The 25797-nt window shown below is 43.4% G+C and overlaps 2 protein-coding genes and 1 pseudogene across 2 annotated transcripts in view; all 3 read right to left on the bottom strand.

Moving 5' to 3' along the window:
* LOC105103677 (leucine-rich repeat-containing protein 37A2) overlaps nucleotides 1–25797 on the bottom strand; it is a 49473-nt gene that overhangs the window by 4366 nt on the left and 19310 nt on the right. The window contains exons 5-11 of the mRNA XM_064494931.1: nucleotides 25706–25780; nucleotides 22910–23028; nucleotides 20833–20984; nucleotides 17378–17482; nucleotides 14281–14330; nucleotides 12473–12616; nucleotides 6972–7148 (exon numbers count right to left, since the gene is read on the bottom strand). Coding sequence (XP_064351001.1) covers nucleotides 6972–7148; nucleotides 12473–12616; nucleotides 14281–14330; nucleotides 17378–17482; nucleotides 20833–20984; nucleotides 22910–23028; nucleotides 25706–25780 — 822 coding nt within the window. The remainder of the gene's footprint in view (nucleotides 1–6971; nucleotides 7149–12472; nucleotides 12617–14280; nucleotides 14331–17377; nucleotides 17483–20832; nucleotides 20985–22909; nucleotides 23029–25705; nucleotides 25781–25797) is intronic.
* Nucleotides 18313–18689, bottom strand: LOC135323161 (non-histone chromosomal protein HMG-14-like). The gene has a single exon (XM_064494910.1). The coding sequence runs from the start codon at nucleotides 18661–18663 to the stop codon at nucleotides 18313–18315; it is 351 nt and encodes a 116-aa protein (XP_064350980.1). The 5' UTR covers nucleotides 18664–18689.
* Nucleotides 19053–19982, bottom strand: LOC135323160 (leucine-rich repeat-containing protein 37A2-like; annotated as a pseudogene).

Below are 25797 nucleotides of genomic sequence, written 5' to 3'. Positions count from 1 at the left end.
ACCCAGGAACATCCTAAACCTCTTTAGAGACACTGGAAGCAGACATTGTGCCAATGAGGAAAGTGAGGCTGGAAGAGGCTGAGTGAGGTGCCCCAGGTCACACACTGATGAGTAGCAGAATCTGGCTCCGCTCTTACCCCTGTAACTCCTGGTGCTGGGCACTGGTGTCCTGTACTTTGGAAGGGAGAAAGGCCAGGCAGAGCTGATGTTTCGGCTTAAATAGCTTCCTACTGGCCAACTCGCTGTCCATTCTGACTCTCTCTCTGAGGGCTGACAGATGCCATCTTGGGTCCCCTGAGTTCCCTCCATCAGTGCCTGCCTGACCATGACTGTCTCCCTGTGACCTGTCCATTCAACACCACCATCAATCTGACACTGCCTGTTCTATTAGACCAAATAGGATATCTTTCAGTTTCTTGGACACAGAGGCTCCCTCAACCCCACTCGCTAGTCCTCAGCTCTGGTTTCTCAGTTACTCTTTCTTCTCCTGGAACATTCTCTCCACCATCACTTATCACCCCTGTTAATGCACTAAGTCCTCTACATCCCTGAGGTCTCAACATAAATGTCCCTAAGACGACTTCTCAGGCTATCTGCATCTTGCTGGGCATTCCATTATCAACCTTCACTGGCCTCTTTTCAACACCACTACAGTTTATAACATCTGCTTCATCAAGTTCATCATCAGCACAAGAATGAAAGCTTGAGGAAGTCAGGGTCCTTGTGTGCTCTGTTCATCATGAAATTCCCCAGGGCTTAAGATAATACTTGGCACCAAAGAGATGTTCACTAAACAATGTCTGAGTGTATGAAGGCGTGAACACTGGAAGATGCATAATTCAACTTCTCCAGTTTACCTTCTGAAAACTAAGGCCCACAAACATGAGAAAAACAAAAAGGCAGCTTCCCTGAATTCACGTGTGGGTGGAAGGAGGGGTACTATCCACTGACCCTACATTCAAGAATTCCAGAACCTTTCATTGGCTGCAGACAAACTGTAGGCTTGCCTTGATGTAGGAGAGAGATTAGTGCACATTCTCAATTCCCACCCAAACTGAGACCTCTAATATCATGAACCAGTCCCATTGGAAAGAATTTCTTGATCAAATCACATGCTCCCTTTTTCAGGGTGCCCAAGTTTCTGAGTCTCCCCACCGGGGCTAGAATATGAAATCCACAGCCATCATAAAAAATTCACCCTGGGATTTTCTGTGTGTAAAAGAAACTCTTCTCTCACCAGTGCACCCATGCTGTCCAAGGAGGGGGCTGGCTCTTACTCCTTCCTGCTGTCCTGTTTGTGAAGCTTTTCTGGACACACCAGCCACAGGGATCCTCCTTTGTCCGTTCTCTCCCATCACTTATTTTCTCTGTTCATTTGGTGGCTGCCATAAACTGCCTGAGGAATCTATTGTCTCCTGGTGGAGAAGTCTTTTAGATTTACATCATCTTTCCTAAGAATGTTAACAAATGCTTAGGTATTTTCTTCCCCAATTGACTCTTATCATTGCAGAGATGGAAGGCATACCTTATCCACCTTCATAGCCCTCTCTGCTCTAGGACAGCTCGGTCCTTGTTTGCTGTCATGCACGGGGGCCGTCTTGGGGCTTGTGTTCCACCCCAGCTGTCAAGCTTACCTTCCTGCCTGGGTTCGTCACTGAGGACCTACTGCCTCTTCAATGCTCTGCATCATTGGGAACTGACATGAAAAACCTGCTCAAGTACTCAGAGGCTGTTCCTTCGTGGAGCAATGAACATAATAACAGACTCGTGTGCAGGCTACCTGCCTCTGCTGCAGCAAGCGTGTCCTACACCCCCACTGCAGCAGGACTGCAGACTGGGGTATTTCTGTTCATTAACATCAGGACCTCTGAAATAACCGTAGGGTTCTCAGCCCTGGGCTCTAAAGGGACTTGTGCTATGTATATATTTCCCAGGTAGCCTCAGTGTGAGCCTCTCAGGGCTCCTGTGGGAGTTTGAAGCTTAATAATTGCCCCCTGCCCTCTACATCCCCTCAGGAGCAGTTGCTGAGAAAGGGAGAACTATGTGGTCCAGCAGCATTGGGAGTTCCTTTCAGAAAAGTTATTAACTGCTTGTCTCTTGGGCTCAGCTAAAGAGCCACCCCTTCCATCCAAAACTGTCTCCTTTGGTCGATGATATCTGAAGTGACACTCTTTAATTCAGTCACAAAATGGCTCTGCTAAAATTATGATACCTTGTGTGGAGGAAATAACCTCTTCAGATAGTAGAAAATGTATGAAGTCATGGAAATTCTCACTCAATGTAGTTTTTTCTCAGAATTTTTATGAGAAGGTCATGATAAGCTTGGTGGCGGGAAGGAGAGAGAGACAAATATTGGGACACAATGGTCTGTGAGCTTCTATTGAGAGAACATTGAGGACTAAGGGGCACCAGGAGTAGTGGGTGCCAGGAAACTCCAGACCCTGGACATGCTTGCTGACCCACTACAGATCCTTCATGACAGTCAGCTCCTGGCTCACCAGCAGCTGCCCTCCCCAGAATGGGTATCTGCACTTGGTCCTCTAAATACAGCTGCTGCAGATGTGATCAGAGCTTAGACCCAGCACAGCCCCATTTCACCAGCAATGACATATGAACCTCATGGTAACCACAAACCAAAAACCTATAACAGATAAACAAAGTAAAAAATAAAAATAAGAGAATATAAACATAACACTGTAAAAAAAAAAAAGACAAAGAAAGCCATTTCATAATGATAAAGAGGTCAATTCAACAGGAGGCTATAGAATTTGTAAATATTTGTGTACCCAAAAGAGCAGCATATAAATATGTACAGAAAATATAAATAGAAATTAAAGGGAGAAATAGAGATGGCAATAGAATAATAAGTAGTGTTTTAACACACCACTTACTTCAATGGATAAATCACCAGTCATAAAATCAACAAGAAAAAAATGGATTTAAATGACAAATTAAACCAGATAGGCTTAGTAGCCCAAAGCAGCAGAATGTACATTCTCTTCAAGGGCACATGGAACATTCTCTAGGATAGACCCCATACTCAGACATATAAGAAGCTTCAACAAATTTAAGAGGATAGAAATTATTTCAAGAATCTTTTCTAACCACAATGGCATGAAACTAGAAATCAACCACAGAGGGGGACAAATGAGAAAAAAAAAAAATGACTGCATGGAGACTAAACAACATGCTATTAAAACACTAATGGGTCAATGATGAAATCAAAGAAGAAATTTAAAAATACCTTGAGACAAATGACAATGAAAACACAACCACACAAAAATCTATGGGATGCAGCAAAAGCAGTCCTAAGAGGGAAGTTCATAGCAATATAGGCCTTCCTCAAAAAAACCAAGAACAATCTCTGCCTAAAAGAATTAGAAAAAGAAGAACAAACAAAACCTAAAGTCAGCAGAAGGAAAGAAATAATAAAGATCAGGGAGAAAATAAATAAAATAGAGATTAAAAAACAATACAGAAATCATTAAAACCAAGAGCTGGGTTTTTGGAAGAGTAAACAAAATTGAAAAATCTCTGGCCAGGCTCACCAAGAAGAAAAGAGAGAAGACACTAATAAACAAAATAAGAAATGAAAATGGAGAAGCTACAACCAACACCACAGAAATACAAAAAAAAAAAAAAAAAAGAGAGAGAGAGAGAGATCTTTTCCATGGAAACAGGATCAGGAAGGGGTAGTTCTGATCTGGTTTTCTCAGGTCTGAGTTCCCTCTATCTCCTGAAGTTTATTGTGTGTGTGCATGTGTCTGTGTGTGTACAGGCACTCACACAAACCTGCTGTCTCAGAGAGGAGTTACAAACACACCTTGTGTTCCCACATTCAACAATGCTCAGTAACAGACCCCTTCAGAAAATCAGGTTGTTTCATTGTCAAAGCACTGATGGGCTCAACTATCAGGGAGTCTCGAAGCACTCCCTGAGGGCTTGTCTGCTACCCTTCATGCCAAGGGGAGGCAATTTGCCTCTTGTGTCCATGAGAAACCATCTTCACTCATGTGACAGACATCTCAGGGCACAAACACTTCCCAGGAAGAGTATGTTGGTGGCCAGCATTGCCTGGGACTCCTGGCTGCCTTCTTTCTTACAGTTCAACTGTTTCTCACTTCCCAATTCCATCAAGTTCCTGCCTTTCACTGCTCTTCTGAGCAATGGAGTGAGCTCTTTTCTTGTTTGGACCCCAGATACATCCTTACTTGGCAACTGACTGAAATCATCAAACTAGTATTAATGCAAATATCCCTCTTGACACTGCAATAGCTCGTGTTCTCCTGGTTCTGGAAGCTGGTTCTTCTCACTCTTTTTTAAAAAATGGATTAAAAATTTTAAATTATTTGTCAGTAATACCTCATTAAAGCTGGGGGGGGGGGTGGAATCACAAAATAATGAACTAAAAAAAACCACACAAAACAATAACAACCAAAAACTGTATTATATGCGTAGTGCACCATTCAAATAGTTTTAAGTGAAACAAAATGGTCCAGTGTAGTTCCTTGCCCCTGACTGGTTCCTTGCCCACCTTCCTGAGCCACCTCACTGGGCCGGGTTACTTCTAGGGAGCAGGTTTTAGCTGAATTTTCTGGTGCTCTTCTTCACTTCTCTTTGCACTTCTAGTTCTTGATTTATCCATTTTAAACACTGTCTATTGAATTCCTAATAACACTGACTACAAATTAGTTCTTTTACACCCCCACTCTCAGTCCATTCTTGTGGTTTAGTTATGTCACTATTTCCAGATAATTGGTAGTTTTTACAGAATTATGACTGTGTAAATATTGTTCCCCATAGAGCTTAATAACAGACTCTAATTATGTTCGCTTTTGCTCCTGAGAGCCCAGGTGCTCAGTTCCCTCTTCGTCCCTCTCTGTACTATATGCCACACCATACCCTCAGTGCTCCAGTGCCCTGGGGCTTAGCAGTTAGCGCCCACTTCCCTCTGAGCCCCCTCCTCCAGGTTCTGTGCTCCAGCATGTGCTAGTCACTTCCTCAGCCTGTCACACAGCTGCCATCCTGGAACTGCCCCTCCCTGCTTCATGGGTTGGGCCTTTTCCTGGCTCCCTTCTCTTCTTGCTTTTTTCACTCTGTCTCTGCTGGAGCACATCCCCAGTGAAGAACCCCTAACCAATATTCAAAAACAGAATGGTCTTTGGACCTCCTCATGATAATAGTTATACATTTAGTATACATTAATTGGGAAAAAAATAGATAAGGACCAAAAATTACTGTAAAGGTGCTATTGCTTTTTATGAATTGTGTTTTACTTGCCACAATAACATTAAGGAACATGTGAAAATCTGTTAAGAATTTGGGCTTAAGGTTTGGTTTTGTTTTTGGCTGATTGCAAAGTAATCTCCTGGGAACCACTGTCTTAGTACCTAGTGACCCTATATGGGAATCCCTAACTCCAAAGTTTTTTTTTTAATTTATCTTTTAACTTACTAACACAAATATAGATATAAAATTCAAAAGGTACAAAAGGAAATATGGTGCTGCAGCCTCCCAGTCCCCTTCCCTGAAAACAACCACCATTCAGTTTCTTGCATGTCCTTTGGAGATATTCTGTACCAGCATCATTCAATAGAATCATAATGGTAAAAATAGTCTACCTGTTGAATGGATAAAGAAGATGTGGTGTACACACATAATGGAATAGTACTGAGCCATAAAAAATGAAATAATGCCATTTGCAGCAACATAGATGGACCTAGAGATTATCACACTAAGTGAAGTAAGACAAATATCATATGATATCACTTATATGTGTAATCTAAAATGTGACACAAATAAACTTATTTACAACACAGAAACAGACTCACAGACACAGAAAATAAACTTATGGTTATCAAAGGGGAATGTGGGGGAGGAATAAATTAGGAGTTTGGGATTTGCAGATACACACTACTGTATAGAATAAACAAGGTCCTGCTGTATACCACAGGGAACTATAGTCAGTTTCTTGTAATAATCTATAATGGAAAAGATATGAAAAAGTATATATGTATGCATATATATGTATAACTGAATCACTTTGCTGTACACCAGAAACTAATGCAACATCGCAAATCACCATAGTTCAATTTAAAACAAAACTCTCCCTGTGCTGCCCAGGAAAGTGCCATCAGTCACACGTGTGCCTTTAGAGCACTTGAAATGTGGCTAGTGCAACTTAGAAGTGACTTTTAAACTTTATTTAATTTGTATTAATTTAAATTTGGATTTACATGGCCACATGTGGCCAGTGGTATACTCTACATGTTGTACCACATCTTGCTTTGTTCACTTCACAACACATATATCTTGAGATAGACTGTTTGGTCTGTCTTATTTTTAAAAGCTGCTGCATAATAGCCTCTTGTAATCCACTAAGGCAATCCCTTACTCAGCCCAGAGAGCCATGGATCACCACTTTTAATAAAAAGCTCTGAAATCTTTTACATCATATCATCATAACCAACACATCTTGTGACAATTCTGGGTTCCTCATCCTTCCACTTTTATCAGCCTAAGCCTGAGATAGTTTGATATCCAATAGCCCCTTTTAGGGACTGGAGGAAACAACTTACCATGAATCACTGCCCTAAAATACAACTTTCATCCACATGCCCTGTGCCTGGAAGTCAGTGGTGAGGGTGGCATTCTTCAGGGTTAATCATGGCTCCCTTTAAGTGGTTCTCCTTTAGAATGCAAAGTGCATTGGGCAAGGCAAAAATTAACGGAGAGCATCTGAGGCTGGTTTTGCTTTTGCTCTGATGAGAGGGACAAAGAGATGATGGAGAGGCTAAGGGACTTTGTGAAGCCGTGTGGGTTCTGATGGTGAATCTCCCTGATCTTAAAATTGTCCTTAAGTCCATGTGGATCCCTAGGGTTGCACCTTTAGGCAGCCTTCCTTTCAGGATATTTCAGGCAAGAGAAGCTTTCCAGTCTCATATGACCTCTAGAGAGCAAATTTCACCAACCTGTTTTGATGTTTAACCCGTGTAGCCCTTTCTTCTGTGAGGTCTCTATGGGAGGCAGTGGATGCACAATTCAACATCAGACAGACCTGGTACAAATCCTGGCTCCACTTGGCAAAGCCCCTTTGCAGCTTATGGGGCGAATGCACAGCAGCACGTGCTGAGTTTTGGGTGGCCAGTCTGTATAAGGAATCATATGGGGGGAATGAAGAAATGGTCTAAAATTCCCTCAGAAATATTCCTGATTCACCACTGGGCAGGGCTTGCGGCTAGATATTGGACGGAGGAAGGAGATGTGATTCCTGCCTTGTCAGGGTTCCTGAACTAACAGGGAACAGTGCTGGGTTCTGCACACCGGTGGGCACTATCTTTCACGATGACAACTGGGAGAGTGGAATTTGTGCATTCTGTGGAACACTCATTTCTGCTATAGAACCAGAAATAACCTTACCAGCGGGTCATATGAGCACTGAATAAAATCAAAATTGTCTGCACACATCCCAGATCAAGACTCAGTTACATCCTGGGATAGAATTTTTGGCCTGGAGTGCTCACCTCTCCCTGCATCTACACCCTTGCTGCGTCTCTCTGTGGGCAGAGTGTACTGTCTCGTTCCCTGGCTGGGGGCTTCAGCCCATGGAATAGACAGAAGGGAGAGTGCCAGCTCCATGCCTAGGATGGAGGAAGCCTGATGGGTTTGTGCCTTGCCCTAAATGCCTCTCTTGGGTAGATGCTGCCTCTTCAGCCTGGGCCCCAGAATGAACACACGTGGAAAAGACCCACCCTGGCTGATCTGCAGACCAGGAGTGAGGCGCAGAGCAAACCCAGCCAGCAGAGCATTAAAACAGAGCTGTACCAACTAAGCCGCAGACTGGTAGCAATCGTTACTCCAATCCAGTGAGTTTTGGGGTGGGCTTGTCACATAGCACTCTTGTGGCAATAGTTAACCAGTACATGTACCCATTGTCTTATTAGGTTCTAAGTTCAGCTGCTGCAATAGAGACCCTACACAATAGTGGGTCAAATAAGAAAGAAATTTACTGACCTCTCATGTGAGAATCTGGTTAAGTAAGTCCAGGGCTAGTCTGGTGGCTCATGTGTCAGGGAGCCAGGCTCCACCATTCTGCGGTGTGACCCTCTCCCACATGAAGCCTTCATACAGTTCACAGATTGAGGTCTAAATTTCCTGCCGCCCTGCAATCCAAAACACTCTGCAGTGTGGCGCCAAAGTCTCTTTCCAACATTACCCTCCAATACGTAAAGCCTCACCTTGACCCACTATTCCCACTTCTGCTTCAGGCCTCAAGATATGTCTTCTTCTTGAGTGGGTGTGCTCCCCTCATGTCCCCAAGCTGGTGCCCCACTGCCATCCCCCAGGTCTCAACATCTCACTCCCACCAGGGCCTCAGGAGCCAGAGCTGGTCAGACTTGGTGCTCCCCAGGAGTGAGGCGCCCTGACCTCCATGGGTGGGGGGCTGCCATCCAGCATCCAAGAGAAGAATCCAGTCTGCCCCCAGTCATCCTCCCACTCCCCTGCCCAGCCTCTCCCCTCCTCAAATCCCTGCTGACCTCCAGCCCTGAAGAAGCCAGGGAACCTCTGCACCCCCCATCTCCCTCCCTCCTTCTAGACCTTAGTAGTTTAGTGAGAATAACAGGGCTTGTTCACATGGGTCTCTCTGCTTCAGAGGTTGACTCAGGAGGGGTGGGCATATTGGTTTGGAGGGTGACAGGCTCTCTCCTGGACCCAATTCAAGCCAGGTTCCTCTGAGCCTTCTTCCAGATTCAAACTTGGCCTATAGACTTGAACAAACACTAACATAGTTTCTAACAGCTCAAGGCCACACACCTAGGACGACCCCAGCTCCCTGAAAAACACTCCAGGCTGCCTGAAGAATTGGCTGTCCCAGCCAACACCTGAAGAAAGGGCCCTGGTCTAGCTTCTGTGAGAGGGTAGGAGCCTAACTTCGATAAGCGGCAATTAGCCAACACAGATGGGTTTCACGTGGCCAATGCCCCACCCTTCCCACCTTTTGCACCTCTCTCACTCTACAGAGCCCCCCTCCCCCTTCCTATTCCCTCATTCTCCCTTTAAAACCCCGGTCACCTCAGGTGCAGCTGAGTTCAGTTCACGATGGACTCTTTTCCTGTATTATTGCTACTGTATATTATTGATTGAAATGTGTCTTCACCACTTTAAGTAGTGCCTGGCTTTGTTTATTTTTCAAAAGGGGAGGTGTCCAGGACTAGCCTTATTTATTTGACTTTTAAATAAGCACCCCAGGGACGTTTCAGTACAGAGGTCTACATATCATATTTTGAGAAATTATACTTCCTTTTCATAATTATATAGATGCCATTTCTCTGGCAGCCCTTTTGAATGGGAGCTGTATTTTCTGACTGTGGGTCCCGTGGCTAGCACTCCTGCAGGGAGCGAGCCGCCGGCAGTGCCCCACAACTATAGGGACCAGGAGGCGGGAAACACCTGTACCACTAATACTGGGAACTGCCCAAGGACAGAAATGATGACAGGAGAAGGGGGAGCCTGTTCTTCCCCCGACCCCGCTGGTACCTGCTCAGCTAGCTTTCTGCTGAGCTACTGAAAGGAGAAAGGAGTGAGTTTCCAAGACTATTCGAGCTCTTTCTCATCACTTCCTGGATTCCCGATGCTTCACTGACCCCCACCCCACCCCCAGGCTACAATTGGACCTTATTATCATCTGGGATCTACCATAAAAAAAAAAAAAATCTCAAAAGTCCAACCTTTACTTCTCTGAACATAAGCGCTTGTCCTTCCAGTTCTCACTCATGTGTACCCACCACACACCTGCTTCAGCTGCATCAAAACCTCTGGTCTGGCGCCCCACTTCCTCCCAGTTCCTACTTAGTCTAAACCCCCAAGTTGATCTCTCAGACTCTCTACTTCCAGGCCACCTGCAAAGTGCTCTTTCTAAAACTCAGGCTTGATCATGTCTCTTTTCTGCTTAAAACATTGCAGTCTGTGCTGCCTGGTCACACCCACGTGCCTCCGCCAGGCCCCCCGGGACTGGTCCCCTGCTCCCCGCGCGACCTCACACACTGCCTTTCCTGCCTCGCGCTGCGTGCTCGGGAAGCAGGCTGCGCACGCGCGAGCACACCTGGGGTTTCACGCTTCTCATCACTGCACTGTCCTGTTTAGACCAGGACTTTCCTTCATCTCGTCAGCCTAAACTTCTGCGTGGCTTCCTTCCTCTTCCCCTCCTCCAAGCCATTGCTCACATTTACTCCTTTCCAGCCAACCAAGAGCTGAACCACCGCTTGGAACACTGCCATTGTCATGTCAACACACTGTCTTCTACGTACACCTTCAGGGGTCTGTCCCTCCTCCCAGTCTTAGGAGTGCCTGGAGGACAGGGACTGTGTCCTAGCCAACTCTTCCTCCAGCACCAGGCACAGTGTCTGGCATGTAACCCGGGCCCAGGTCAAGTCCCACCTTTTTCATGGACTCTCCCCAGCTTCCCTCCTCCGAACCCTACAACTCTTCTGTGTCATTCTTGCCCTACTCATTCATTGCCCCAGTTCATTATCATTTTAAAAATGGCTAATTCTTCTGACAGATTTCATTAGAATCAGTGAGAATTTTCACTCAGTAGCTGTTGGCCTTGTATCTCCCTCCCTTGTTCTGTCACTCAGTTCTCAGTAAGGAGCCGGGCTTCAAGCTAGTTTGCCCATCAGTACGATGGGGACAGAGGCAGCCCTAGGCGGCCATGGTTTTTGTACCAGCTGACTCCTAGAGCCAGGGTGTGTCCCTGAGCCAAGGACAGACAGGCGGGCCAGGTGAAGTCTGTGTTCTGGCAAAAGCACTGCCCAATCTGGGTCAAGCTGGGCAAAGCAGAGCCTTACTCTTGGGCATTTTTATTTAGAAATACATTAGGGTAGCATTTGAGACTAATAAAGAATTGTGCAAATTGGAGGTAGTGTGACATAAAAAAATATTACCTAAGCCTCCCTCTATGTACCAACATTGAAATAATGGAAACATCCCCACATAGGAACCTGGAGCTACTTGGAATCCTGGCCCGCACGTTGGGAAGCCCAGCAACAGGAGGATCTTTATCCCTGGCTTCTCATCAGCTCCTTGTCTTCGTGTCCACCTCCCTCGTTGACATCAACCCCTGACTCATTACAGAGTCTGGGCGGGCATGGGGACTTTCTGTTCTTATGACCTAATGGTGTGACTCAAGTGCCTAATACTGCACCTGGCCCAGAGCAGGTGCTTGGTAAACAGCTCCCATCATTCTCCTCGCTGTAGTTGTCACCGTTATTGACTCATTCAGAATTTCTTTTACTCACTAAGGTACTTTAACCATCCTTGGCTTACTAAATGTGACCGACTAATGGTTTTCTTTGCAGGAGTGGAAGAACCTCACAGCTGACGGAGGTGGCACTGTCATTACACACTCGCTTGAAGTCACGCAGCCACAGGCCTGTGCTGGGTGAGGCAGGAAGTGGGGAGGTTTGGTGCTGGGCTGAGCTGGAGGGAGCTGAGCAGCACGTGGTGGACCCTCAGTGGGGTCAGAAGAGGCCTGGGCAGCCCAGGGGAGGCCTGGGGATGGCCACCTTGGGCAATGGCTGCTCTCACACATTCTCTACCCTGTCCCTCCAGCTGGCTCTCCAAGGGTTGGGCGTTTTTCAGAGAAGAAAAAACTCAATGAGAATTTTCCACCAGCTTGAAAGGGTGGAGAACCCCCTACCATGACAGGAAACACATCTGTACACGAGTTTGAGAGCTTCGGAGAAAAGCCAGGCCTTGGCCTCAGGGTGGAGGCAGCCCAGGGACGCAAACCTTCTGGCCGCCCCAGCCCCTGTGAGCGGGGCCCCCGCCGGCAGGGGCAGCCGTGCTGTGAGTAGCCACCGCCGGCCAGAGCAGTGGGGACATCAGCACCGGCTGTGGCGTGACTGCACGATCCTGCCCCCGGCGCACGACATGCTTCCCGGTTCCCAGGGACTGACTATACTGGGGAAACGAGGGAGAGAAGCCCTTCTTCATCCTTCTAGTCATCCTCCTGTGCCCACGTCACCCCTCACGGAAGCACTGCGTACTGTGAGGGATTCTAGCCTCAGCCCTGCTTTCTCCTGCCTGTGGCCCTTGTTCTTTGCTTATAAATATTCAACTATTTACATTTTAAGTCCTCACCATGTGGCTAGAATTGGTTGTGAATTTGTACATCTTAATGGGAGAAAAAGAAGCATTTTATTAGCAATGCTGAGAAGACAACATTTGAAAATAAAGTTTGCAGGCGGCCTGCGGGGGAACGGGGCTCACACCCCATCACTCTCCTGTGCTGCCTCACTTTCCTTGTCTGGCTCTCCCGGTTCTGTGGTCAGAACCACCTCTGCTGCGCCATCTCTGGGTGCCCTGGGATAAGAAGAAAAATGCCAAGGCTTCTACTTTTGAAGGGAATAATTAAATTTTTCATTCTTTCCTCATTTTAGATGAGAATTTTAAGTTGTCCCCAATCAGTTACCTTGCATCCTTACTGAAAATCTCTTCCTCTTCAGAAGACTCCCCATCATGTAGCTTCTGTGCCATATTTTCCTCGTGCGTGGCTATGAGAGGTCTATACATTGTCTGTGAGCCAAAGTGGCCACCTTCTCCAGAAAAAGCCCTCCTAGAAAAGAAAAGGGGGAATATTAATTCTGCATCTCCCCTGCTTTCTCTGGCAACAGTACTTTATTCTCCTCAAATTTACCTGATTCTCACTTTCCCCTGAGCATTTATTTCCTATGCAACAGAAACTGAAAGAAGCCCTTTGGAAGAAAACACACACAAATAGTGATGCTTGCCATGTTCCATATCTCTCAGTGTGTCTCTCCGGTCTTAGTAGGACTAAATGGGCACCTCAGTCATTACTCAGAACAAGCAAAAGCACCACAGACCTGGACCCTGATGATAATTCCATGCACACTGGGCTTCTCCAAGTTCTCCATGATGTCCAAGATAGCCCCCCAGTGTCTCTGGAGAGGTCTTTGCAAGTGGCTTGGCATGGAGTTCAGGCAGAGTTTTTAGCCCCACTGGCCTTCTTGGCCCCACCAAGTGCCCTTGTGCAGGGAAGACACTGCACAGCCGTGCTGGGCGGAAGCACGTGACCCTCTGGAAGTCTTTTGCACCAGTCCTCTCAGACTTAGTCTCACATGCAACACTTGCTGGGGGCTGTGGGGGGGGAGGTGCTCCTATTTTCCTGGCTGCTTTCTCCTATAAGTTGAATCACACAAAGTAAACCCGAGTCCAGCTAGCACAGTTATCTGACTCACTGACTTTCACACTGCAAGCTGTCCCCGATGCATAAGGAATTGTTAAATCAGTTTAAAGGCCATGACCAGCACTGAAACACAAAATGTTCTTTTTTGAATATACATAGAAAAGGAAAAAATCAGAGTGCATAATAAGTTTGTTTTAGAAACTCCTTGTGTCCATATAGTATGTGGTGCTGATTTGTGACAGCAAATGTAGCTCACAGCCCAAGCACAGGGTGATCAATGAAGGCCTCAGTGGAAAGGAACCATCTTTTTGATACTCACTAGCAGTATGGCCATGGGGCAGGACCTTTTCCCTTTCTCTTTCTCCATTTCCTTAATATAAAAGGAAGAAACAAACTGCTGTCTAAATTTTCTCCCAGTTAAAATTCTATGAGATTTGGATAAAGGGAATAGAGTGTGGGGGCCTGAAAACCAGCAGGAGAACAAGGGAAGTTTCCCTGCCACTTTCTAGGAAGGACTCATATATTCTCCCTTCCAACAACTTTGAGTGAGGCTGGTCCTCCAACCCTAGAACCATGTGGCATTCCCTACCCAGGACCTCCAAGAAGGCCACTGGCCCAGCCCAGCCTGATGGCCACCACCAGCAGGAACAGGTAACAACCCAAACCTCTCCCCCTCCCCCCTTCTTCCCTTAAAGGACTAGGAAAAGCAGAGGTGTCTGGGCCTGTCCCATTCCAGCTCAGCTTTGGCTGGGGAGCTAGTTTTGCTGGTAAATAAATTAGGGTAAAGCATTAAGATAAATAAATACTCTTCCTTCCTTTTGTGGTCTCTTCAATGTAAACTGAAGAGATTGAAATAGATGAGCTCTAAGTTCTCCTCTAGTTCTACTTTTAAAATTACCAGACTAGGGGGAGGGTACAGCTCAGTGGTAGAGTGAGCTGCTCAGCATGCACGAGGTCTTCAGTTCAATCCTCATTACCTCCATTCAAAATAAATAAACCTAATTACCTCCCCCCCAATAGTAAAACACACAAACAAAAAAACTTAAAAAAAAAATCACCAGACTAATATTTACCTTATGCTTCCTTTATTACCGCCCTTTGCTGCTGTTCTGTAAGGACAAATCTGTTTTGGAAGAAACATGATCAGAATTATTCATCACAATGACTATCTCCAAATCGTTATTCATTCTTTTTTATTTTAAGTCCTATCCACCCAGTGAGACGAAGGCTTTTTTGTGGAAGGAATGCTCTCTTGTTTAATAATCCTTTGCCTCTTTCACAGTGCCTAACTTAGGATCATGCACGCAGCTGGCAATACACTTTATTGATTGTTTTAGGTAACATTCAACAGATAATGCCCAATACAAATTCTTAGAAGTAGGAAAACAAAATAAAAGTATCTACCAGAAACCTAAGCAGTGTTCTAAAGCCAAGAACAAGAGTTGGATGCCTATCATTATGGCCACTATTGATCATTGTTGAGGAGGTCCTAATCGATGCAATAAGAAAAATGCTGGAAAGGAAGAGACAAGCACATTTGCATATGAAATGATGGACAACCTTTAGGTTGGAAGCAATATGAGAATTCAGGAGGATGGCTACATACAAAATCAAGAGATCAACATATAAACCTCAAAAACTTTCCTATATAACACAGAAGACTAAGAAATAGAAGAAATATCCCATTTACAATATCAATAAAACTGCATAAAGTACCTAGGGATAAACTTAACGGAGAATGTGTAAGACCTATGTGATGAAAGCATTAAAACTCTTGCAAAGGACGTAAAATGAAAAATGTGTATATGGTCTGAGATACCATCTTCCTAGAATGTTGTAAAGACATCAGTTCTCCTCAAATTAACCTACAAATTCAGTGCAGTCCTATTTAAATCCAAGATAAATTTTCAACAAAACCTGGCTAGTTGGCATTTGGTAGAGAAAACATGCAAGAATAGTTATGAAATGTATGAAAAAGATGATCAAAGAGCAGGGGCTTACCCTATCATTTATAAAATATGTTCCACAGCAACTAGAATTAGGCAGTGTAATACTGGTACTGGTATAGGAAAAGATAACTGGATCAATAGAGCAGAGTCTAGATAAAGACAGTATTTTTAGATAAGTGAAGAAAGAATGAACCATTCAGTAGAAAATGTTGAAACAATTCGATTTTCATGTAGGGAAAAAAGTTAGATTCCCTACCTCAACTACACTTAAAAACAAAACAAATTCTAGACAGATTGTAAAAGTACTAGAAGAAAGTATCAGAGACTATTTTTATGCTATGAGGTGACAAAGGCCTGGCTGACAAAACCCTCTAGCCATGAGGATGGGCTGATACAGGGACAGACGGTCAACAGACGGCTGCTCTTCTGAGCCTTTGCCCTCTCCTCCCCTGGATTGTCCATCTTCTTCCTGCTTATTTATAAAACTATTTATGATAAATATTGGCTTTCACTGATTTTCAGTGTTTCAAACACTTCCCAATGTTTTTGTCTCTAAGGGGACGAGACAGAAGAGTGGAATAAGGAGCTCAGGCTTTACAGTCAGGTGAAACTGGCTTCTGCTTTTGGTTTTGTCACTGGGGCCTCAAGTCGATGTCCTCCATCTATGAAACAAGGATGGTACTGCCATCCTCACAGGACTGTGGGGATTAAGCCAGAAAATATATGGAAGACTCTTTGTCCACTGCTTGGCATAGGTCGGCGCTAAGTTGATGCCACAGACAAGGTGGTCAAATCCGCCAAAGCTTTCTGCCTGTGGCATCAGGCTCTGAAAGCTCTTTTCCACCACATGATTATAAACATATTGCTTCTATTTTCTTCTAATACTTTCATGAGTTCTTTTCTTTCATGTTTATGGAGATATGTTTAAGGTGAGAAATGGGGACCTGCTGTTATCTTTCCCCCAAATAGTTAGGCAGCTGTTCTATTACCATTTATTCATTTTCTTCCACTGATTAGAATGTTAAATATGACATTTCAAAAGTCTAAAGAACACGTGGGTCTGTCGATTGCTGGGCTGTCTAGCTACTTCAAATAAATATTTTGTTGCATTACTCATTGTGGAATTGACATAATGCCTCATCTCTCTTCCACTGAACATCATTATTGTCAACTTTAGGAAAAACACTGCATGGTCCCTGTCCTGAAAAAACTTATCATCTAAGCGGGGAGATGAAATAATGAAATGGTATAAATAAATACAAATGCAAGGTTAAACTACATAGCAATTAAAGCAGTAAAAGAGGAGTCTATGGAAATGCTACAAAAGCACAAGGCCATATGCCACCTGGAGATGCAGGGGGTACAGTCTGGGCAATGGCCAATGATTAGCAAGCTGACCCCACTCTCGTCCCCAGATTCCTAGGTTCAGAAATCAGACTCTGTCTTCACCAAGAAGGATCTCACATCTTCCTATTGAGGCAGTCTCACTTTATCAATATCACAGGATTGATCAGAAATCAGAATGCCAAATTATTACTTGTCAATGAGAAATACATCTGTTCTACAGACAGGGCTTCTGTGACTACACAAGCAGAGAACTTCCTTCTGCAGAGACAGGCCTCCATGGCACACTGAGGCACAGCCAGAAGGCTATGTGGTGAGAACAGAATTAGGACAAAAGGACATACTTTAGAGTAGCCTGATGCAGGATTTTATTTGCAGTGTTTTGATGGAAACTATCTAAAGAATGCCTTACACACTGGAGAAGAAAGCTGATAAGTAAATCTAATGAATCGACAAGATCACACTTTGATCTTTTAGCCATGTCTTTCTAGCCCTCCCAGGGTGACGGAAAGCTCCATGAGGGTGGAGATGATATATGTCATCATTTCACCCAACAAGGAAAGAAAGCAGTGAAGGGATGAGAGTGACTGGTGAGGTGCAGTTTTTTTGAGTTGAAGAAATTTTACTACCATGTCAATTCTGGCCTTCTTATAAACTTAACTTTTCAAAATAGTCTAATGGTTTGTTATCTTGGGTTCAATGCCACAGAGACCCCCTGGGACTGGAGTTCCTTTAAGAATCCCTGGTGTATACTTTTCAAGAAAAGAGCAAAGCCTATCTCAGTCCTTGTGACTGAAGAGGACCATAAGTAGTAGCAGGTGGAAAAGTAGCTTTGATTTTCAGTTTGTGGGCTCTGAACCTGAATTGTTGTCCTTACCTTAATAAGGCAGAAAATTATAATCAAGATAATCTGTACTATAGGCACAGCTGTTACCAAGATGGGTTTTTTCTTATACCTATATCCTGGAACTTCTTCTGTCAGCTAAAAAAATAAAGAATAATTTTCTTAAAAAACAAAGAGAAAAGATGAGATCTAACTATTCTTTTTTTTCTTTCATAATTGAGATTTTATTGGTTGTTTTGAGGATCAGTGCACAGACATTTCAACTTGTACACAATTCTTAATGTACATATCAAAAATCTAAAAAAATTTTATAGTTGTGATCCTTTTCCAGATATTCCAGTGAATTTCCAACTTAAAATTTGGAGGCAAATTTTCCTTAACAGGATATCAGTTACCAATATCATCAAATGTTGATGTGCTGTTACATCATAAGTCTCACCAATTCACAATTTAATATCATACACACTACATACCCTACATACTCAAATTTTCAATCGTTCACAATACATTAACAAAGTTACTAGGAAAACTGGACTATCATGACCAAAGATGTTACAGAGTGCACAAAATTCTGATGAGGAGAGCCAAGATCAAGGAGTGGTTTGCTTTAGGAAACAATTCTACCAAAAACAACAGGGGAAGAGAAGTAATTTAAAGTCTTCAAGACATTAAATGCACCACTGACTCCAAGTTGTGATTTAAATATGCTCTGTATTATAGGATATAAAAACTACCCCCATCTATGGAATGTTAAGCTGACACCGAAGACAATCAAAGCCTCCCATATTCAACATCCCACTATTTTCTGGTTGTATCAAAAAAATAAACCAGAAAATGATTTTACCTCTTAAAAAAAAAGCATTTACACAAAAAATGGGATGAGGTAGGATTCCCTCCATCTTAAAAATGTTTCTAGAGCTACTAAAAACTTGCATTTATTAAATAGTTGGTAAAAATATTCCTCTGGATTATACAAGAAGGGAGACAGGGACCACTGAAAAGACCAGCTGTATGCTATTAATCAGACTTGGCTCTTTCTCTCCTGCTTCATCAGAGGCTGGGCTCTCCTCATTTTTAGTTTCTCCATTTCCTGTAGGTAAATCTTTAGTCTCTTGGTTAGCCACTTCGGCCTGTTTTCCCTTTGCTCCCCTTTGCCCTTTTGTTTGCTCTTTTTTGTCTGAAGATTTATCATTTCCTGCCGCCTTTTTTGGCTTTATTTCCACTTTTGCAGGAGCAGGTTTAGCTGACAACCATGCAGATCCCCTCTCGGGCTCCTCCTCTGCCACCCACTCAGCAGAGCTGGCCTTCCTCTTAGGCATCCTGGCGGTGGGGCGGACTTGTGCCAGGTGACTGCGGGCCGGGACGTGGCGCACTGAGAGTCTTCACGAAGCTGGGCTGCCTGGCCGCTGGCCCTCCTCCCACCCCTGGAGCTGCTGGGACCCACCAAAATCTAACTATTCTTAAACCAATTCAGACACTAGCTCACTCTTCTTTTGGGGGGTGAGTGGGAGATAATTAGGTTTATCTGTTTACTTATTTTTAGAGGAAGTGCTGGGGACTGGACCCAGGACCTCGTGCATGCTAAGCATGTGCCCTACCACATGAGCTATACCCTCCCCCTCTGCAGACTGTTCTTAAACTACTCTAAACCCCATCCTTTCAGGTGAGTAGCTTATAGGTTCTTAAGGAACCTACCAGATCTCATGTGTTACTAATCTTATCATTAGCATTTTCTCCTACAATTTATCTCATGTGTTAAGGCTCCCCTAGGAATAGTGGCACCATTCTCTAAATGAGCAAAGAGGGAAATTGCTGTCTTAGCCAGTTTCATGGATAAGACACAGATCAGGAGCCCCTGGTCTCCCTGCTTTGGCACTTTAATGGCATGTCCTACACTGAGTAAAATTCCAGGTCCCCGTGTTTCAGGCACTGTCCTCTCCTCACTTGACTCCCGCCCTTTCTGTTCACTCTGGGCTTCTGTGCTCTCACTGATGTAGTTCTCAGTTTTCCATAGGTTGGTATCCCCCTCTGCCTTGGACACCTTTACTTCTTGCTGCTCACTGAGAAGCTTCATCAGGAGGCCTGTTCTGGAGAAGAGCTTGGCACAGGCCAGCATCATGTAGGTCTCAGAGCAGTCCATTTTCAAAGTCCGCATCACATGAGAAATGAGCCTTCTCACATCATCGTTGGGGATGAGGGACCATAGCTGCTGGTTTACCTGAATTTCAAACTGATCACCCAAGGATGAAAGCCCTGGGGAAGTGAAGCCAGTGGGTTTAGAGGGTCACTCAGTGCCCACGTTGTGGTATTCCTATTGGGTTTCATGGGTGTGTTGAACAGTTGGCATAAAGTCATCTGCAGTAACAGAATATGTGCTGGAAACATCCGTATGGACAGTGACTTCAGAGATAGCTCCTTCCGGCACAGTCACCTTTCCTGCAGTAGGGTCTGAAGGGGAAAATAATTCTGGAGGATTTTCCTGAGAAGTCAGTTCTCCTGAAGATGAAAAAGCTTCTCATGAAGGAGGATTTATGAGGCTCCTCCCTGCAGAGGAGGGAGGCCTGCCTGCAGATATTCTCCTGAGTAGCTCTTGCCTTCCCAAATTGTGGTTCCCCTTGGCCTGGAATAATCTGTACATCACATGAAAGCAAATACCAAGGAAAAAGTGTATTTTCTGGGACGTGAGGTTGGTTCAGAAGCCTCCATATTTCTAACTCTAGCATCTGTATGTTCTAAAATAGTGTAGGATGTCTTCTGATTTGTGTTTAACCTCAGATTTAGGAGGGCTGGAGGCAGAAGGCAGGGAAGAGACTGCTGTCTTATGTTCATTTATAAATGAAGGTTTTGTGTTGAAGGAGTTTCTCACTAACTTCCTGGGCCTCCACATCATGTGAAGCTGTTTTGCTTTCTTGGGGATGGCCTCCTAACATCCTCTTCTTTGGCAGCATTCTTCACAGGTGGCTGGGCATTCTATATACTCTGACACATCAGTTTTTTGATGCGCTTTTTGATTATGTCCTCTGGGCCCTTGAGGACCCTGTCCACTCTTCGCAGCCTTTCCCCTACACTCTCAGCCTTTGCCACACTGTTTTCCTGTGGTTGGGCTGTTTCCAATTTATTTTGAAAGATCTGTTGTTTAAATTTGGGACCTAAAGTGTCAACAATGTACAAGCATGGCAGTTTTTTCTTTGTTTCTAGTCTCATCATTTTTTTTTTAAATTTCTGAATCTAACCATTTTTTCAGAAGATAGAATCTCTTCAGTTTATTTTTATAAGGTGAATTGTTGGATTCAGATTTAACAGAATGAACAGTTCCTTGTGTTTTTTATCAAATAACCCAGGGGCTTATCTCTATCTTGTACACTTGAAAAAAGAAGTTTAATGAAAGGTAAAAATGCTGTTTCTAAATCCTCTAGATTTCCCTCTGAGAAATAAGGCAGTATGTAATTTAGTGCACTGATAACATCACTTTTGTCATTAAAATCTACCTGCTTATTCGCGAAGGCTGACAGGCTGACACCACGTCTGTCCGAGGACGCCTTCTCTGGCTCAATAATCAGCTCGGTGCTGGTGCTTTTATTCCGGGCTTGTAACATCTTCATGAACGATCCTTCTGCATTCCCTACCGATGCCTCTTCATCTGTCAAAAAAGAAGAGACTGTTTTTGACAACTGAAGGCTGATGGACAGCTTTTTGCCAGTCCACAGCCACATATCCCAGTCAAATAAACTAGAAATCAGCAGATGTCTGGGTGCCACTTAGAGAGGGGAAAAGAAACCTCACAACAGAAGGTGAAAAAGATATATTTTGAAAAAGTGGCTATCTACTCAGAAAATTCCATGGTGTGAAATAGAGTGACAGTGTTTAGGATTATTCCACTGGTTTCCAGGGGCCAAATGCCTCGTACTCAAGAGAAGTCAAGGCTGGGAGGACAGCTGTTCCCCACTCAGCAGGATGCTCTGCAGACCCACTGTGACTCCTCACATTCATACACCCCAGCCCATCCTGCCTCAGATGCAGAAGAGTGTGAGGCTTCTGCTATCCACCTCCTCAGTGTGATCGTGTCCTGCTCCTATCACAGGTGATTACAACACCCGCTGCTAACAGGTCCTCATCTGGATGTGACCTTTTCCAGCTACCACCAGTTCCTCTCCTTTGTCCTTGCTCCCCTAGATCACAGCCCCCATAACAGAAGGCTCTACACACAGAGAAACACCATGTCCACCCTGGCTCTCTGCTAACACCTGGGCAGGGATCTGGGGTGCAGGTTAAGAGATTTGCCAGGCTTTATGCTAATGTGGAATGTTCAACAAATCAGTGGAATAATACTTGAAGTCCTAAAATGCAGAAGAGAAAAAGCAACTTTTATCAGATGCCTACTTTGCTTTCATTTCATTTCACTCCTAGTATTTCCAGCTTTACCTGGGGACCCATCAAAACTTCTGACTGTGTGAAGGTCATGTGTACCCCTGTGCAGCTGGGTCTCTCTTCCAGAAGGATTAAAAGTACTTTTGGTGGTGGTGGTTAGGGTCAGAGGAGGAGGTGAGGGTCAGGGGAAAAGGTAAAGAGTCATGAGAAAGGAAGAACAAGAGGTCACAGACAGCCCAAAACGGAGGACAGAAGATCAAGGCACTAGGCCACAGCACCTAATACCTCTGATCTTGCTTTTGCTCACCCATAAAAGGAAATTAAAAATGCCTGTTCTGCCCACTTCTGGGGGAGAAGGGAGTAATATAATTGGTAAAAAAGAAAGAAAGAAAGAAAAGAAAAAAAAAAAGCTTGGAAAATAAGCAACATTTTTATGTAAGTAGCAAAATGTTATTATTTATGATGTGCTCCAGCTCATCGATAGGGACCAGTATTCAAGCTGTCTGGGCATGAAAGCACATTTGGGAAGTCATCAAGTTAAGTGCCAGTAAGTCTAATGTATAGAAAAATCCTTGAAAGCACCTGAGTGTTTTGTGGATAGAAATGATTGAGATTCAGAGCAAGCTCAGAGCTGGACAGTCAAAGAATAAAAGAGCCATCCCATCCACTGAAGGGCTAGGTAGCAGCTTCTGGTTATGGAACCAGAAACTCTCAGGCTCCAAATAAAACATAAAACACCACCACTTGTATTCTTTTATAAAACTGCAAAAACAAAATGAACAAAAATATATTTACACCTGCCCTATAAGACAAGTGGAACTTGAGACCTAATGGATATTAAATCAGTTTACAAACTGTGATGCACTATATGAAAAAGTTCTCATTTGGGGGTAATGCATCAAGCAGAGAGCACAGTATACAATATGTGGCCATGAATGTTAATTCCCTTCTCACTTCCATGCCTTTCTCTTGTTCCTCTATGTATGTGGATCAGTTATGTTTTAAGCTAACAATGTAACTGAGGTATTATGAACTTAATAATGTAATTGAGAATCTGACTTTTAGCAAGGGAGTAGTTCTTAGAAATTTAGGGAGTTGAAACTCGAAATGAATGAATAAAAATAATTCAATTACATCATTAGTTTAAAAGTTTATCATTTAAATTTAAAAATTTCTTATCAGGCAATGCAGGCTCACCACAACGTGTGGTGCTTGCCAGGCAGTCACTGTCACAGTGCAGCTTGACTGTCTTGCAGACAACTTCAATAGTAGTTTTAAATTGGCAGAGGCAGCAGGTCCTATGGCTAGGTAAGATCCTATAAATGGAAACAGAGAATTAAATTAGTGGTAAAGGAGTGACTTGAGTAGGGAGGCAGGCCAAGGCCACCACAGGGCAGTGCAAAAAGGAGTTCTTGGGGCACATGGCCTGGAGAATTGGACAGGGGCCAGTTGGCCAATTGCTGCTCTTAACTGTTGTAAATAAATGCAGAGGAGGACAGAAGTGACCAAAAGAAGGGTAAGGATGGCAGTAGGTGTTGGTGAGCCTAGAAAAAAGGTGAGAGGGATTAGAATTGGGTGACACTGATCTGTAGTTTAATTCAGAAGTATCTCCTCCCAACCCAAAAGTTTCACTTTGGGTTGAGAGTGCACAGGAAGAGGGTAGACTTCTAAGAAGAGTCTGAGTAAGTCCCCAACTTCTGAAGTCCCTTTCTCAATTCCTAGTTGTGAGTAGGAAATATATTAGAAATTACTCTGGTCATCAAGACAACATGGTATTGGTACAAAAACAGATGTATAGACCAATGGAACAGAATAGAGAGCCTAGAAATAAACCCACAAACTTTTGGTCAACTAATCTTTGACAAAGGAGGCAAGAATATACAATGGAATAAAGACAGTCTCTTCAGCAAATGGTGTTGGGAAAACTGGACAGCAGCATGTAAAGCAATGAGGCTAGAACACTCCCTTACACCATACACAAAAATAAACTCAAAATGGATTAAAGACTTAAACATAAGACAAGATACAATAAACCTCCTAGAGGAAAATATAGGCAGAACATTATCTGACATACATCTCAAAAATTTTCTCCTAGAAGAAATAAAAGCAAGAATAAACAAATGGAACCTAATGAAACTTACAAGCTTCTGCACAGCAAAGGAAACCATAAGCAAAACAAAAAGACAACCTACGGAATGGGAGAAAATTTTTGCAAATGAAACTGACAAAGGCTTGATCTCCAGAACATATAAGCAGCTCATACCACTTAATAAGAAACAACCAAACAACCCAATCCAAAGATGGGCTAAAGACCTCAACAAGCAATTCTCCAAGGAAGACATACAAATGATCAAAAAGCACATGAAAAAATGCTCAATATCACTAATTATCAGAGAAATGCAAATCAAAACTACAATGAGGTATCACCTCACACCAGTCAGAATGGCCATCATTCAAAAATCCACAAATGACAAATGCTGGAGAGGCTGTGGAGAAAGGGGAACCCTCCTACACTGCTGGTGGGAATGCAGTTTGGTGCAGCCACTGTGGAAAACAGTATGGAGATTCCTCAAAAGACTAGGAATAGACTTACTGTATGACCCAGGAATCCTGCCCCTGTGCTTATATCCAGAAGGAACCCTACTTCAAAATGACACCTGCACCCCAATGTTCATAGCAGCACTGTTTACAATAGCCAAGACATGGAAACAGCCTAAATGTACATCAACAGATGATTGGATAAAGAAGATGTGGTATATTTATACAATGGAATACTATTCAGCCACAAAAACCAACAACATAATGCCATTTGCAGCAACATGGATGTTCCTGGAGAATGTCATTCTAAGTGAAGTAAGCCAGAAAGAGAAAGAAAAATACCATATGAGATCGCTCATATGTGGAATCTAAAAACAAAACAAAACAAAACAGAAACAGACTCATAGACATAGAATACAAACTTGTGGTTGCCAAGGGGGTAGGGGGTAGGAAGGGACAGACTGGGACTTCAAAATGCATAATAGATAAACAAGATTATACTGTATAGCACAGGGAAATATATACAAGGTCTTGTGGTAGCTCACAGCGAAAAAAAAATGTGACAATGAATATATATATATGTTCATATATAACTGAAAAATTGTGCTCTACAATGGAATTTGAGACAACATTGTAAAATGAGTATAACTCAATAAAAAAATGTTTAAAAAAAAGTTAAGGGGGGAGGGTACCGCTCAGTGGCAGAGCACATGCTTAGCATGCACAAGGTCCTGGGTTCAATCCCCAGTACCTCCATAAATAAATAAACCTAATTACCTCCCCTCTCCAAAAAATTAAAATTAAACATGCATTTAGCATAGGATGCAGCAATCCCATCCTTTGGTATTTTGTCTCAAAGAAATGAAAACATATACTCACACAGAATGAATGTTTACACATACATGTGTATTTTTAGCAGCTTTATTCTTAATAGCCAAAAAACTGGAAACAATTCAAATGTTTATCAACTGATGAATGCATAAACAAACTGTATATCCACGCAACTGGACTACTCACTACTCAGCAATAAAAAGAAATGAACTACTGACAGGTGCAACAATGTGGATGAATCTCCAAAGAGACTGGCTAAGTGAAAGAAGCCAAAACCAAAGGCCACATACCCTATGATTTAACTTATAAGACATTCTGGAAAAGGCAAAATTATAGGGACAGAAATCAGACTGGTGGTTGCCAGGGCTGGTGGTGGGAGGAGGGGACTGACTACAGAGGGGCATGAGGTGTCTTTTGGGGTCAGAGAACTTTTCTATATCTCAAGCGTGGGGGTGGCTATCTAACTACATGTCTGTCAAAACACAGCAATGTATACTTTTAAAGAGTGAATTTTATTAAATGAAAATTAGGAAACATATACATCAATAAACCTGACTTAAGAAAATAATAAAAACAAACCTATAAAAAATTAAGTGAAAATAAATGCAATAAAAATCAACTTACAGTTTTTCCAATTCAGGGGTCATAAAGAGGATTCTTTCAATTGTTGTAAGTGAGACGTGTGTTTTTCCCATGTCTCTGAAGTAAAAGCGCAA

The sequence above is a fragment of the Camelus dromedarius genome, chromosome 16 (genome assembly GCF_036321535.1).
Source record: "Camelus dromedarius isolate mCamDro1 chromosome 16, mCamDro1.pat, whole genome shotgun sequence".
Lineage (NCBI taxonomy): Eukaryota > Metazoa > Chordata > Mammalia > Artiodactyla > Camelidae > Camelus > Camelus dromedarius.
Note: the sequence above shows the minus strand (reverse complement) of the source record. Positions and strands in the feature narration are given on the sequence as shown.

Bases quoted from the DNA above. Each gene is read 5' to 3' on its own strand.
- LOC135323161 (XM_064494910.1), bottom strand. From the start codon at position 18,663: ATGCCTAAGAGGAAGGCCAGCTCTGCTGAGTGGGTGGCAGAGGAGGAG.